Genomic DNA, 15,128 nt, shown 5'->3' with positions numbered 1-15,128 from the left:
ATGTTTAATAAGTGTTTCGCGTGTTCAATATTTTTTAAAATCATTATATTGAATATATAAGCTAATTACAAGACACTATATATTCGTTTAATCTCTTTAACTTGTTGATTCTATGCTATTTTATGTTTTTTCTTATTCTATATTTTGTCAATTTTCATAACCGGAATATAAAGAGAAAGTTATGAAAATTTATTTTTAATTCATAAATTATTTTCAAAATGATTGAAAAGGGTTCAAGAACGCAAATTTATTTTATACAACTATAATACATATATAAATATAGAAACAAATCATACATAAAAGTAAAAGCTTGGTAAAAGTGAATAATAATGTTCAAAATATGAATCCATGATGATCATATCATAATCCCAGCAAGAACGCTAACTGCCATCGCCAAAAACCCAAGATGACCGGAAACAACGGATTTCAGGGCAGCTCCAGAAGGCGGCGGAGCAGCAGTAATGGGGCTCGGAGCAGCTGGCGATTCCACTGGTGGAATGGTTTGGGTTGGCATTGGAGCAATCGGCAAATGTGGGGCAGTTTGGTTCTGAGGAGGCGATGGTACCGAAGGAGGAGAGGTCGGAGGTAGCACTGGCGGCAGATCTGGGACAAGCACTGGTGGAAGAGACGATGTCGGTGGAGGAGGCTGGCCAGCAAATGGCGGTATTAAAGGAGATTGAATAATGGGGGAGGGTGGCGCGGAGTCCACTGAAATGACAAGCTTCTGGCCGGAGTTACAGTGGTGGGGAATGGTGCAAATGAACCATTTGGTTCCGGGAGTAGTCAATGTAATGACGTCGTTTCCGCTAACCATCGGTGGTTGGTCTTTCGGCGCAGTGCATTGTGAAAACGACGAGACGTCGACGTTTAATACGTTGTGCTTCCCTTTCTCATACTTGAATACTACAACAAAAATTTTAAAAAAATCTCACATAAAAAAATATATATGCAACTCAAAATTGAAAGATTAAAATTTATTAATATTGCACATGAATGAATTAGAACCATAAACTTTTACCATTTTCAAATGTATGAAAAGAACCTATTAAATACAGCTTTGAAAGTGAATGATCTATTAGATGTTTAATTTTTATAGTTTCTTTTTTTCTTTTGGTTAGAACATCACTGTGGTATTCCAAATTTTAATGTTTATTTAATTTTAGTTTACATTGTTTGATGATCTAATTAGTATCAAAAGATTTCTATCGTTAATAGATATTGATAGCCTATCGTTGATAAAAACCGATATTTTGTTATATTTTGTAAATATTTTCGTAGTTATGTTATTCTCAATAATTTAAAAAAAAAAAAAGGTGAAACTTATCGTTTCGATAAAATTAACATTGAGTACTAAATTCAAATTGAAGACTTATTATATTTTTTTAGTTCAGGATTAAATAAATACAACTAAAACTTTAATTTAACCCCTTTATTAAGTTTTAACTTACAATGTCATCACATTGATGTTAAGTAATTTAGGCTCTGATTGGCAGCATGATGGTCTTGAAAATTATTCCTTATTTTTTCTAACAATTTTTTACAACAATTTTCATAATTTTTTAAAGAAAATCTTTGAATTATTCTTAACCAACCAAAACATAAAGAACCTGAATAGTTTTTGAATAATTAATCATGTTAAGTTTCAAAAGTTAGTTAGCTTAAAATTTGAAAACAGTTGTAAAAACTGAACTACATAACATAACAAAGAAATTGCTGTTTAGGGGAATAATTAAGAAAAATATTTGGATGCATCCGACTTCTATTTATTTATTGTGCATCTCATCTAAAATACCAAATCTCCAGTTGCTATATGACCATTTTTTTAGGAAAAAGAAATTAAATTCATAACTTGTCATATGTATTCATTCATAACTTTTTTGAGGTTAGGAGATTTAGATCTCTTATTTCTCCAGAGATACGAAGCATAAATCGGTAGGTGCACCCGGATCATCCTAATCACACCTCATTTTCTGATTGTTGAACAAAAAAAAGTGAAAAACAACTTAGCGAAAGAGTTTACCAAGACTATCGCCAACAAAGAAGGTTTTGTCACTGGTCCAAGAGAAGTAATCGACTCCAAGGTTCCAACCACTCTTATCTCCGACTGTATAATTGGTTGCTGCCAAAACTTGAGGAACAAAAAATGTCACGAAGAGAAGGAAGAGGTGAGAGTAGTTAGCCATTTTGAGAGACCACTTGTGTAAGGCCAATTTGGAGAATTGGTACTTATAAAGACTATTTGTTGAGCCCAATCCGGCCATGGACTGCGACAATAAATAAAAATGAATTTTGGTTTTGGACTGGTTGCATGAAATTAAGGCCAGCTTATTAAAAGAAGTGTTTTTAACTTTATTGAAGCTTGTTTTGGTTGTAATAAATTAGCCTTATAATATGGAAACAAGGTTTATATATTATAAGGTTCTTTTACGTGGCATCTTATGTGTGTTTATAACTAAGAATGTTAATATTTTGTTATGTATTATGCCAACCATGGTCCAGCTGCTGTACCTCTTGATCATCGATGGAAGATTATTTGAGATTTCGCTCTCTCATATGAACTGTTAAAAAAATGACAAGAAAAAAAAATCAAACTTTACCTGAACTCGACAAAAAAAAAAAAAAAGTGTATGCATTAAATTTTTCTTCTTTAATAAAAACAAAATGCAATTCATTAATTTCAATAAGAAAAAAAGTCAAAGTTGCGCAAATTAAATTGAATTTTAAGGTAAAATTGTATTTTTAAAATTTTTTATTTTATATTAACGGTTTACTTATATTCTTCCCTTTGCATTCGCAATGTCACATAATCGAAAGAAAAATTTGATGGCTTTTAGTTAGGCTAATTGAGGAGACATACTTGTTCCCATAGCTGATCAATCTCTCATTGAGATATAGAGCTTAGTTGGATTTGTCACTTTAATGTCGGAAATTCGGTTGAGTCGATTGGATTTAGTTTTATCTATTTTATTTTGAGGCAAACGTAATCAATGAGTTCATGGAGCCGGAGCTAGTTACTATGCGATGTTCCCAGGTGCTTAGTCAAGTTGGTGTAGTCGAAGGTGGTTTTTTTATTATTTTAAGTAGCTTAGAGCTTCTTTTTTATTGGGACTCATATATCTCTCTCGACCATTAATATACTCTTTTCAGAAAAATAGCGTAGGACTTCTGTCTTATCGGGACTTGAGAGGGCTCTTTATCCTCAGAAATTAAAGTATTCTTTGAGTTGTCGTGTTTTCTTTTCTTAACTTTCTTCATTGTGTAAGTCAACTTATACTTAATGCAATTCAATATACCTTCAGAAAATCAAAATCAACGGAGTACTAATTACATAAATATTGATATCAAAACTAAATTGAGTTACAGCAATTATAATCATTTATTGTTTTCCAACCTCTCCCCTTAACACATTGGAAATAAATGTAAAAGAGAAACAAGCAATCTCAAACGAAAATGTAAATAAAACAAGAGAGTGAAGTTCAGAAAAAAAAAATCAAGAGCTTTGATCATAACATCCCTGCCAGAATAGTAAACACCATCAGGAAGACGGAAACAGCCGCTTTTGTGGCGGTTGATGGTGCAGGTGGGGGTGCATTGGTTGAGTTGGTCGGAAGGGAGGCTGGAGGTGTCGGAAGATGCCGTGGTGATGGAGACGGAGAAGGAACACCAGCTCCTTTGTCCAGCACTGTAATGACGAGCTTTTGTCCGGCAGTACAGTGGAGGCCGATACCGCAGATGTACCATTTTTTTCCCGCTGATTTCAACTGAATTCGGTCTCTTCAGCTCGTGAACGGTAGAACGTCGGCCGGCCGAGTGCACTCTTTGAAGTTTGTGCCGTTAACTTTGAATACGTTGTGCCTCTCTTGCTGGTAGTTGAATACTGCCAGTTGAAACAAGAAAAATAAAATGGGGTTTAAGCCATTTTGGTTTTAAGCTTTTCAAAATTAAGCTTATAAATTCACGTAATTAATTCCATCTATTATTTATAATGTTTTGTTGTCTCTAGCTATATTAGGAGTTGTTTTCAAATACAAAGCTTCAATTTAAAAAACGTTGAGAAATAGTTTTTTAAAATTTGATTTTGTTTTAGAAATTGATTAAGACTAGGTGTTTATTTAGAAAATTTGAAATGTATAGGTAAGAAATTGTCATGAAACAAACATAATTTAAAAAAATAAAAACAAAATAATTACCAAATAAAATTTAGACGTTTAAGTTTAATGTTTCATATGTTTATTTGAAAGATATAATTAAAAGGTATTATATTGTAAAACTATCTGCTTTCAATATATCTTACTGAGTGAGTCCCCAACAAAGAAGATTTTCCCCTGAGCCCAAGCTTGGTAGTCAAAGTTGACGTTCCACCCATGTTCATCTCCAACTACATAATCCTTTCCCAAAACACAAGGTATTAAAATGGCCACTATCGCCAACACCTCACAACAACCACTGCGCCACCCCATTTGCCCGTCGGTAATAGAGCTGATTTTGGTAGCATATATCTGTTAATAATATGGAGGGGGAACATGCTTTATATGGTTCTATTTTGGTCTGCCATGGCTGTGTCCTGTGTGTTAGTTGCCGGCTGAGCTTAATGAAGAAGAATACAATTATATTAGATGTACATTGTTTTATACGTCTTTATCATTCCGAGGCTATATATATATATATATATATTAGCTATTACTTAAATGGCAACTCTTTAGTTTAATTTAATAAAATTACGAATTTGTAAGGAGTCTATATTCCATTAGTCTAAGCAAATCTTTTCTTATTGATTGAAGCGTGTAGCACAGATTCACCTAACTTGTTTTCCTTTTCCGCTAGCATTTGTTTTTGTTCTTATGGATGTTTTCAAGGTTGAACATATATATATTTGTGGGTCTTGTTTATTTTTAGGGTTAGCCCTTAAAAGAGGGTATGTGTTTTATGATTTTTACAATTGATTAAAACTTATATTATGCCCTGTCATGAACTTTCAACGGTCAAATTTAGTGGCTGATTCAAAAATTTTGTTGATAGGGATTTTATAATTCAATAAAAAAAATATAAAGAGTAGAGTTTAAACCCAAATATAAAAGAGTATGATAATTTTACCACTAGGCTAGTATTATCTCAGTTATATATAATATATAAATAGCATAAAGTTGAAGAGGCTTTCAACCTATATTAAATCTACCAAAATGATTTAATTTGTTGACATGTAATTTATTTATACAAAACTGCATCCATAGTGTCCAAAAAATAAGGGATTCATCATTAATCGTATACTATAAACTATTTAGATTATATACTCAAACTTGATTCACGTTTATGATTCAAGTTTATTCAAAATAGACTCGAGACCTAATTTATTGGATTTAAGATTATAGTATTAAATTTTACTAATAATTTTTTAATATAACAAGTTTAATTTATTGAATAAAATATGATTACAAACTATAAATTTTACAAAATAAATTTAAACAAACTTCCACTTGACTAGAGTTTAACCGTGAGAGAATAATATATATATATATAAGTACAATAAACATATAAACTAAAATGAATTAAAATGAATTAGGACATGTACTCCATAAGTATAGTGGCCTTTGAATAGGATGGCGTTTATGAACATTGTAGACAAATTTTGCACTCAATATAAATTAATTGCTCAATATAACAAATGATAATAAGAAAAGATGAACACAATTACTATTATTTTATTTGATTGAATAGGTTACGTAGAGGGTGAAGAGTTCACTCACTCCCTTTCATATGATGTAAAGGATGTTTTGAATTAACACACTTCTTGAAAACAATGCTATCTTTATCTTTTGTTTTTCCTAATTTTTGCTTCTTTCTTTTTTTTCTTTTGTAAGGTTTACTTTCAAAATATTTAAATGAAAAAAATGCATATAAAATTAATTTAGTAAAATCTCTCACAAAAACTAAAACAAGACAACATAAATAAATAAATAATTGATATATACAAATAAAAAGCCTCCCTACACTTTTTAGTTTTGTTTTATTTTATTTTATTGAGAAATTGGATATCATGGCTATATTGGATAATTTTTCTTTAGGTAGGATATAAAATATTCTTTTATCCTTAAAAGTCAAATATAAGCTTGAGAAAGATAAGGGTGAGAAGGTGAGAGAGGTTGGGAAAGAAAAATATTAGGCTACATAAAGATAGTGGAAAATAAATAAATTCATGTCATTTATATAATATGTAATTAGGAGATATATATATTATAAGTGAAGAGAAAGCCAAAAGAAGGGATATCAATTTGGCCATGTTGGAGACAAGTTAGGGAGAGATATATATCACAACATGTTTCAAAGTTCTAAATATCAAACTCATCCTTTACATGTATACATATTTTTTTTATATATAATTGGGATAGATTTATTAGTGTGGTTTCATAATGTTTCCATTGCTATTTAATTTTATTTATTTTTTGTTGTAAATTTTTTTGAAAAGTAAATGTTTTTCAATGTAATTTGTTGTCATTTTTTTTCTATCTCGAACTACTCTTCAAACAGAGACTATTATAACCTAACTACAATAATATAAAACACGATAATAAATTAACTGTTTTGCTTTAAATAAATGCCTCCAAACACCCTCAAATAATAATAGTAAAAATGAAATGATATTAAGGAAATAGGCCAAAATGCATGCAATAATAGAAGCATCCCTTTCGATGCCATCACATAGGCAAAAATTGGGAGAAGAGTTTGGTCATCTCTTTCTCTTGGCCTCAAACATCAACATCCAAATCCTTTCGTTTTGGTTAACCTAAGCTTCACCATCTCCACACTTTTCCCTTTCCCCTAACATTGCATATACTTTGAGACCCACCACACACTTTCCCCACATATATCTTTCTTTTAATTCTTCTTATTTTCCTCTAATTTATTGGGTACTCATTTTAAAATTTGATCACCATGTATTTTAGATTTTGTAATGTTTTGTTTTCTTTCTTCCTATTATTGATCCATTATTGCACGGTAGCCTTTTTTTAATCTCATTTGTCTCCTTATTCTCCGTTAAGTTTAATAGTATTCTTTCATACTTAAGTTTTGTGGTCAATCAGTAATTTAAGATGATATATCATAAGGTCTTCTGATTTTGTAGGCGGAATTTTAAATATTATATGAAAATTACCTTCACCCATGAGCTTAATTATTAAAATTTGGAGAAAAAAATATTTTTTCGGTACTCAAGTTTTGAAGGAGAGGTGCTTTTAGTCCAAAGTTGTTCAAGATGTACCTTTTTAGTCTCTAAATTTTGCAAGTATAAATATATTTGGTTCTTAATATTTACTTGTCTATCGACGTTTTTTATTAATAAAATCTAAAAAGTTTTGTCATTTACAATAATTTTTTAAACTCTATTCTTAAATATTATTAAAAAAAAACTAAAAGTATAGATATTTTGAAAATTTATTGATAAAAAATATTTATTCTTAAAAGTACAATAGCAAGAAATATACATTTTTAAAACTCGTAAATCAAATATAAATATTTTTTTGTTCAGAAAAACCTAAGATAGTTTTCTTAAAAATTATATTCCCAAGTAAGATCAATTAGCCTGAGTTGGATTCATTTCCTATTAGTCCGTTTAGTTTAGTCTTAACCCTAATGAAGAAATTTAGGGTTTATGGTATTTTATTATAATAACAATATATTAATCTTTATGATCATTTGATTTAACTTTCGTAAGTACTATTCATCACAATATATAGACTATCTTTTAAAGATTTTATCAAATATAGTTACTATCAATGAAATTTTACAAATAGTTCAAGAACAAACAAAACTTAAATAATTGGAGTTTCAAATGTGTTGTTAACAAAAATATCGATATTCATGAATATCCATAGAATGTCAATGTCAACTAATATTTATTTTTAAAAAATTACAAAAAAAAAAAAACAAAAAAACAAAAATTATATTTTAAAATTAATAAATAAACATGTTACCTTTTTTTTTAGACAGGTTTATATTATTAGTTATATTATAGGAAATAAGTCCAATCCAATTTTTTTATTTTTTAGAAACAAAATCTATAATTTAACATTAATTAATAAATATTTTAAGAATGTACCCAAGCAGAGTGTTGACTACAAATTAAGGCCCCCAATTAAATTATCTAAAGTTTGTGGTTTAATATTTTTGTCCCATACTTACATAGGATCCATCACAAACACTCCTATTTTTTATTTTTATTAATAAATAATAGTAGTTATTTTATTATTATTTATTTTAGTTTTGTCAGAAAAAGAACGGTTCTAAGTCATTCTTTTTTCTTCTTTTACTCATAAATTTGTATAGTTATGGTAAGATTGGCTTCATCTCACATGCCAAAATTTGGTGAATACCCAAAATTAAAAGCCAATCGATTGTGTGAAAACAACTTGATTCAAATACAAACAAACCCAATTGACTAAACAAAATTTGTTAGCTTATTAGTGGGGAAAAGGCATTCAAAGAAAGTTTGTTAAATAATAATTATTACTCTCTTGATTTTCGAGGTTTTTGTGTAGTATATTGTATGTATTTAGTGAGAAGGGGCACAAGAGAAGGAAGATGAGATGAAATCACTTCATCTTCTAAAGATCTTAAAACATATTGTAAAATATATGTTGTAATAATGTGTTAAAATAAATTTTATTAGAATTCAAGACTTTGATTTCATTCTCGTAGTTATTGTTGTAGTAATGTTGTGACATTTTTTGATTAACTCAAATAATTAATTAAAAAAATCACGACTAGAAATAGAGAATTTTCAAAGATTTAAGTAAAATAATAACGATAATAACTTTGAATTCATATAGGATGAAAAAGAATTAAAATTAAAATAAGAATATATGGCTGGCTATGCGTTGCTATAATTTGATCGATTAGACTCTTGTGGTTTGTGATGGAAAAGGAAAGTGACAAATTCTTCCAATTTTTGTCTTCAACCCAAACATCCCATTACATTTCTATTCATTTTTCCATTTTAATTTGTTTAATGACTTCTTTTAAGAATAACAATAATAATACACAGACTATTTACAAAAAAAAGAAAATAAAAATCATAATAATCCATCAACTTTATTTTGTGTATTAATATTTTGTCTATTTTATCATTTTCACACTTTCTCTTTTAAAAATAATTATTATACATGTTATTATTTTTAGTTGTTAAATTTTAATTATCAAAATTTGTTAAATAATAATAATTTTCATGATAAAGAAAAAAAAAAAGAAGAAGTAAATACATATAATAGAGTTTAATGTGTATTTGATTAATGCTCTATTATTTATTATTCTTATATGTATAATATTGTAAAGAAATTTCAGAAAGGGTATTATCGTAAAACAAGAAACCCTTCAAAAAAGAAAAGAAATGGGAAGACGAATTCATCTCCGCCTTAAAGCCCAAAGAATCGGCGCGGAAAGTACCAATGTAATATAAATTCTTTTATTTTTTAAAATTATTTTCAAATAATTCAATTTTGTCGATTCTGCTCTTCCCCTGCCGGCCGCCGGAATTTTCCATGTCTATCCGGTGAAAGAACCACCTTCATAATCTCGCCCTTCGCGGGTGGCAGTATCTGTTGGGGGTTCCGGTGAATTGAAATGACTCTGCAATGACCCAGACCCGATTCTTCAGAACTCGCAATTCCAAATCGGACAAAGAAGCAGAACCCACCACAAGCAGTGGCGGAGGAGCCGCCATGAGAGTCATAGTGCCTCTGCAAGGCGTCGTTCAAGGAAGAGGCGGCGTCGTTTTAGGCTCTGTTATACCTTGCGTTCTCTTCTACTTTCTTCAGCTATACTTGAAACGGAACCGGTCCGACCCCACCCGGGATCCTCCTTCTTCCCCGGAAGTGGATTCTTCGGGGGACTCTTCGCCGTCGTCTAGTAATCAGTTAGTGGAGCTCTCTGTACTGCCTCGAACATTGTCTCGGAATTTCCTCTCGCCGAGGTCGTGTGGGCCGGTTTGCGTATCGGGTCGGGCTAATTCGATTTCTAGACTTGGGGAATCTTCGATTTTCGTTGGAATGAGAAGGTTCTTGGAGGACCCATTTGATGAATTGGATAATCCGACGGGGATTATTCAGCTTTCTGTAGCTGAGAATAAGGTGGGTGGCTTTATGCTTTTTGTTGGTTTGAATATGTGTCAGCAAGATTTTTGTGCTCTGAATTTCTCGGTTTCTGTGTTGACGATTGTGGATGTTTAATCAAACGATGAAGTTATCCTCGGACTTGGTGCAAAATTGGCTAACGGAGAATGGAAGAGATGCAATATTAGGGATGAATCACAATGAGCTGAGTGTAGCTGGGACTGTTTGTTATCAGCCTTCGGATGGATTGAAGGATTTGAAACTGGTAATCGAATTTATATGCCTTCCTTCTGTAATTGATGTGAATCATTTGGGTTTGCACTTGTCTGTATGAATTCATTTTTTAGATGGAGAAATTTAATTGCTTGACCAGCTTAGTATGTTGCATATGCTTGGACTTGTGTTCTGTGCTAACATAGAGTAAGCACATCAAATTTCTTAGCTTTTTCAAATGCTGATGACTTTATTTGAATATGTGCTTCACCCCTGTAAGGACCTTCTTCCTCTGTTTATTTACGCTCTTGATTATTCTTTTAGTTTGATATGGATATCGCGTTTGGAGACCGGAGAAGATTTCAATATATGAATGAATGCATTGTAAAACATATACTGAATGAAGTGAGATTTCAATATATGAAGCACAGAGTTGACTCCAATGAATATACTGGTTGCCACCTTTCATTTTCTATAGAGGAAATTAAGAATCATTTTCGAACCCTCGATGTTAATGTTTGATTCCAATCTTTATATCTGCTTAAAAGGTATTCCATTTTTCATATTTCTAACTTTATTGCTAGCTTTTCTTTGTTAACATGTTAGAGAAGACGTTTAAACTTTCTCCATAATTTATCGGTATTGGCTTTTTTATTACTTATTTCCTAGCTCCATCTTGCCAGCTGTGTTGCCTATAGTATTACCTTTTTATCTGGACTGCATTTAATTGGTAACTTTCATATGGAGTTCCTTATAATGGATGTACTTTTACCCAAAATATTTATCTAGTCAAGCATCTTCTCACAGGCTGTAGCAAGTTTCATGTCTCAAGTTGTAGGGAGCTCTGTTTCATTCAACCCTTCCCAGTTAGTATTTACGACCGGAGTGACCTCTGCGATCGAAACTCTTTGCTTTTGCATAGCAGACCCAGGAAATGCATTTCTTGTTCCTACGCCATATTACCCTGGGTACTTGTTCATTTCTCTTTCATGAAACACTACTTCAGTTTTATCTGGAAAAACTAAGAGTCTAAATTGCAAATGCAGCCTTGACAATGATGTAAAATGGCGAACTGGGGTAGAGATAGTACCTGTTCCCTGCCGCAGTGCCGATAACTTCAGTTTAAGCATAACTTCTCTTGATCGAGCATTCCACCAGGCAAGGAATCGTGGCCTTAAAGTTCGTGGAATTATAATCTCAAATCCCTCGATTCCCGTTGGAAATCAACTAAATAGAGAAACACTCTACGACCTTCTAGACTTTGCCAGGGAGAAAAACATCCATATCATATCAAATGAAATATTTGTAGGATCAACCTATGGAAGTGAAGAGTTTGTGAGCATGGCTGAAATGATCGATTTAGAAGACAACGACCGAGACAGAGTTCATATTACATATGGCCTATCTGAAGACATGTCACTTCCTGGTTTTAGAGTTGCTGCAATCTACTCTTTAAATGAGAATATCCTGGCTGCTGCTCGAAAACTGGCAAGGTTCTCATCCGTTTCTGCCATAACCCAGAACCTCCTTTCCTCTATGCTTTCAGATACGCAATTCATTCAGAGCTTCATTCGGACCAATCGAGAGAGGCTTGGAGAAATGAATAGTAAATTCACTGCAGGGCTGAAGGAACTCGACATCAAATGTGTGAAGAGCAATGGAGGTTTCTACTGCTGGGCTGATATGAGCAAATTAATCCGCTCTTACAGCGAGAAAGGGGAACTTGAGCTCTGGGAAAAGTTGTTTGATGTAGGTAAAGTTAATGTTACCCCTGGCTCTTGTTGTAATTGTATTGAACCGGGATGGTTTGGATTCTGTTTTACAACTTCGGTAGATAAAGAAATACCAATTGTTATGGACCGAATTCGGAGAATTTCCGAAGCTTGTAAATCTTATACTTGAAATGCAATTATTGTTCTGTAGATATGTATTGATTCTATTAAACTTTTTCTAGGCTTTCGTAGTTAATTATAGGCGGTAGACTTGCAGAGTAGCAGTGCAGGGTTATTATCGATTGATGCTACATTACTAGCTTCTATCATTTTTTAGAGTAGACAAGGATATGTCTGAACCTTCTTTAGTTGGAACCATTTTGTGAACAAAAGTTGAGTCTTTCTTCTCACAAACCAGAGAGAAGTGACTTCTACCCATGTTTAACAAAGACTCGCAATCCGCCTCAAGTAGAGAATCCTCATCCTCATGCCGTACTCCATGTAACAATTTTGTTTGATTTGTACTCCATGTCACAATTTTGTTTGAAACGTTAAGTCACTGAAGTATATCCGATGTTCTAATGTTTCAAAAAGTTCTATAGATTAAAGACAGTCTATACTTGATCAATGAAGTTTAGTATGAAGTTCTGTTGTTCTTTCTAAGGGACAAAATTAATGAAAAAAAGTAAAACTAGCCATTATTTGGAAGCAAACATTATTTGTATATGTAAGGTCTATGAGTCCTTTCAATCTTTTCTTTTACTTTTCCTATGCATGCATAGTCTTGTTATCTCTCATTCTCGACGTAGATTCGGTTCATTCATATGCTTTGCTTCTCACCTAAGAAAGAAATCATTAAAAATTTTCATTTTTGTTTGTGCTTCTTCTTTTGCACTAGAAATGGCTCCAGCTCCCATTGGCTCGAGATAATAGATCATACAAGTTCAAATTTCTACACTGTTGGTCTTCCATATGAACAGTTCCAACCATAAAGAAGGATCTTTTCCTGCACTAATACTTATTACGAACAAACTCAATACCTATGAAAGAAATTATACGATTGATCCTATATCATATTTGGTCCCATAGTTTGTGTTCATATGATCTGATTACTTCTTAAGCTTCACAAAGTTCAACAATGACTGGTCCTGAAAAAAGATTTTCAACTCTCAACCTTACTACTATGTAAATTACACTCAAGTATTCTTCAAGTTATATCAAGTACTCTAGATAAATGGCACATATATATTGAATAAAGAGTTCAATACATCTAAAAATCACTCAGAACAGAAATAAAACCATGCACTCTATTGATGATTCCCATCACTTTCTCTGTTCCAAATGCGGGAATTTTTTCTGAAACTCAGTCAATAAAGCCAAATTCTCTTGATGAAGGATATTGGCTTTCTCTCTTAGTTTCTCATTCTCTTCAATTATGGTCTGGTTCTCCAGATATAGCTGCAGATTCTTCAGCTCAATTTCCTTCCCCAGCTTCTCTTCACATCTCCTCCTGCTAAAATTTAAAAGAAAAAAGAAAAGAAAAAAACCCATCAACAAAAGTCTTCTAAAAAACCATCAAAAAGGTTAGATGGGGTTGTGTGAAAAAGCAACCTTGTAAGCCTCAGAACTTGAAATTTTGATCTTTTTGAACTTCTCTTGTTCTTTGAACTCTGAATTGTATGAAACAGAACACTTTGTGTTGCACTGACGCACATTATTCTTCTATGGCAGCTTCTTAACTTTTGCCTTTCTTTCTAGTAGAATATTGTATGAAAGTTGAAGCTCATACTTATATAGACCGTGTAGACTCACGAGGCGGAGAAAAAAGAGAAAGGTAGAGAAAGCAAATTGTACAAATAATAATATTGGGTGGTGGACTTCTGATTAAGCACTCTTTTTTATCCTGTGGCTAAGGCCTTAGACATTTGTTAATAACTAGTGACTTGTGACACTACGGGCTCGTGTTAGTCGATGCTTAAAAGATCAAACCTGGCGCCATGCTTTCTTATCGACCTTTATATGTTTCATTATTTTGGTTTTGAATAGATATTTTGTAAAGAGTCAAATGGAACATTGAGAACAACCTTGAGGTGAGCCCATATTGTTTGGTTAATGTGTAATGAGCAATTTATTGACACTGTGAATGAAGGTATGATGCTAATTTGTATATTTGTGTATGACTGTATTTGCAATGAGCCCTTTTTTATTTTCCTTCCACATTACCAAATTTCATAATGATGCCTTTCTCTCTATTTCTTCTTCCATAACAATCATACCATCTTTTTCTCTTCACTTTCCCCATTTCCTTCTCACCACTAATATAATATATATATATATATACACACACACACACACACAGAGAGGTTATTTGTATATATACCCCAAAAGTATAATACAGCCCCCACTCTCCAAGACTTCTCTCAACGTTAAGATGGAGTAAGTAAGTGTAGAGCATTTGTGCTTAATTCTAAAGATTTGTTCAACTTCAATTTCGTCGGCACTACAATAATTTCATCACTTTTTATTAAAAAAATTGTTATTCTCCTCAAAAGAATTAAATTAATAGTTTTTGCAATGACAAGATATCCACCATCAAAATAAATAAATAAATAAATATACATGTATGTCTTTATATCTATATATATTAAAGAGATTCGAAAGAAATTAAGTTTAGTAAGTTTTTAAATCACTCACACGCACTTTAATTAATCTCGTGAGACAACTTGAAATAACTCAAGTGTTAAGAATTATTTCAATAAGTATTTGGTTGAATGGTGTAAATTTTGTTTTATAAATTTTCTCAATCTTATACACTTTTACATTATTGTTAGAATGAACGATACTGAAAAATACAAGTGTTAATTATCGAGATGTTTATATATAGATTAAAAATTACATTTAATCCTCCTATATTAAAGAGTAACAATTTGATATCTAAATTTTCAAAAGTAATGATTCAAACACTATTATTAAATAGGTTAATATCTCTTATAAATTTGATATATAGCTACACTCACTCTAGAATCCATATGTGCATGTATTGACAAGCATGCAGTTTTTTACTCATTATAGATCAATTAGATAAAAAAGATTGTTTAACATC

General features: G+C 31.7%; 2 protein-coding genes and 2 long non-coding RNA genes across 4 annotated transcripts; 1 reads left to right on the top strand and 3 right to left on the bottom strand.

Moving 5' to 3' along the window:
- Window positions 1–355: 355 nt before the first annotated feature.
- Window positions 356–2,261, bottom strand: LOC103483064 (blue copper protein-like). The gene is made up of 2 exons (XM_008439498.1): window positions 2,021–2,261; window positions 356–903 (listed from the first exon to the last, which is right to left on the bottom strand). The coding sequence occupies exons 1-2, from the start codon at window positions 2,259–2,261 to the stop codon at window positions 356–358; spliced, it is 789 nt and encodes a 262-aa protein (XP_008437720.1).
- Window positions 2,262–3,303: 1,042 nt separating this feature from the next.
- LOC127150937 (uncharacterized) lies at window positions 3,304–4,570 on the bottom strand. The gene is made up of 2 exons (XR_007823556.1): window positions 4,295–4,570; window positions 3,304–3,877 (listed from the first exon to the last, which is right to left on the bottom strand). It is a non-coding gene; the product is annotated as an uncharacterized LOC127150937 (long non-coding RNA).
- A 4,760-nt stretch (window positions 4,571–9,330) lies between these two features.
- On the top strand, window positions 9,331–12,237 carry LOC103482676 (probable aminotransferase ACS10). The gene is made up of 4 exons (XM_008438946.3): window positions 9,331–10,118; window positions 10,231–10,365; window positions 11,121–11,281; window positions 11,360–12,237. The coding sequence occupies exons 1-4, from the start codon at window positions 9,624–9,626 to the stop codon at window positions 12,213–12,215; spliced, it is 1,647 nt and encodes a 548-aa protein (XP_008437168.1). The 5' UTR covers window positions 9,331–9,623; the 3' UTR covers window positions 12,216–12,237.
- Window positions 12,238–13,247: 1,010 nt separating this feature from the next.
- Window positions 13,248–14,008, bottom strand: LOC103483063 (uncharacterized). The gene is made up of 2 exons (XR_001764899.2): window positions 13,637–14,008; window positions 13,248–13,535 (listed from the first exon to the last, which is right to left on the bottom strand). It is a non-coding gene; the product is annotated as an uncharacterized LOC103483063 (long non-coding RNA).
- Between the last annotated feature and the right edge of the window lie 1,120 nt (window positions 14,009–15,128).

Source organism: Cucumis melo, chromosome 9 (assembly GCF_025177605.1).
Source record: "Cucumis melo cultivar AY chromosome 9, USDA_Cmelo_AY_1.0, whole genome shotgun sequence".
Taxonomy (NCBI): Eukaryota; Viridiplantae; Streptophyta; class Magnoliopsida; order Cucurbitales; family Cucurbitaceae; genus Cucumis; species Cucumis melo.
This window is presented reverse-complemented; position numbering and strand designations above follow the sequence as displayed.

What these genes read in the sequence shown, in the direction of transcription:
- LOC103483064 (XM_008439498.1), bottom strand. Translation starts at nt 2,261, where the DNA reads ATGGCCGGATTGGGCTCAACAAATAGTCTTTATAAGTACCAATTCTCC. An exon ending in CTTTGTTGGCGATAGTCTTG is followed by an intron (nt 904 to 2,020) that starts GTAAACTCTTTC and finishes TTTTTGTTGTAG; the next exon opens with TATTCAAGTATGAGAAAGGG.
- LOC103482676 (XM_008438946.3), top strand. Translation starts at nt 9,624, where the DNA reads ATGACCCAGACCCGATTCTTCAGAACTCGCAATTCCAAATCGGACAAA. An exon ending in TTTCTGTAGCTGAGAATAAG is followed by an intron (nt 10,119 to 10,230) that starts GTGGGTGGCTTT and finishes CAAACGATGAAG; the next exon opens with TTATCCTCGGACTTGGTGCA. An exon ending in CCTACGCCATATTACCCTGG is followed by an intron (nt 11,282 to 11,359) that starts GTACTTGTTCAT and finishes TTGCAAATGCAG; the next exon opens with CCTTGACAATGATGTAAAAT.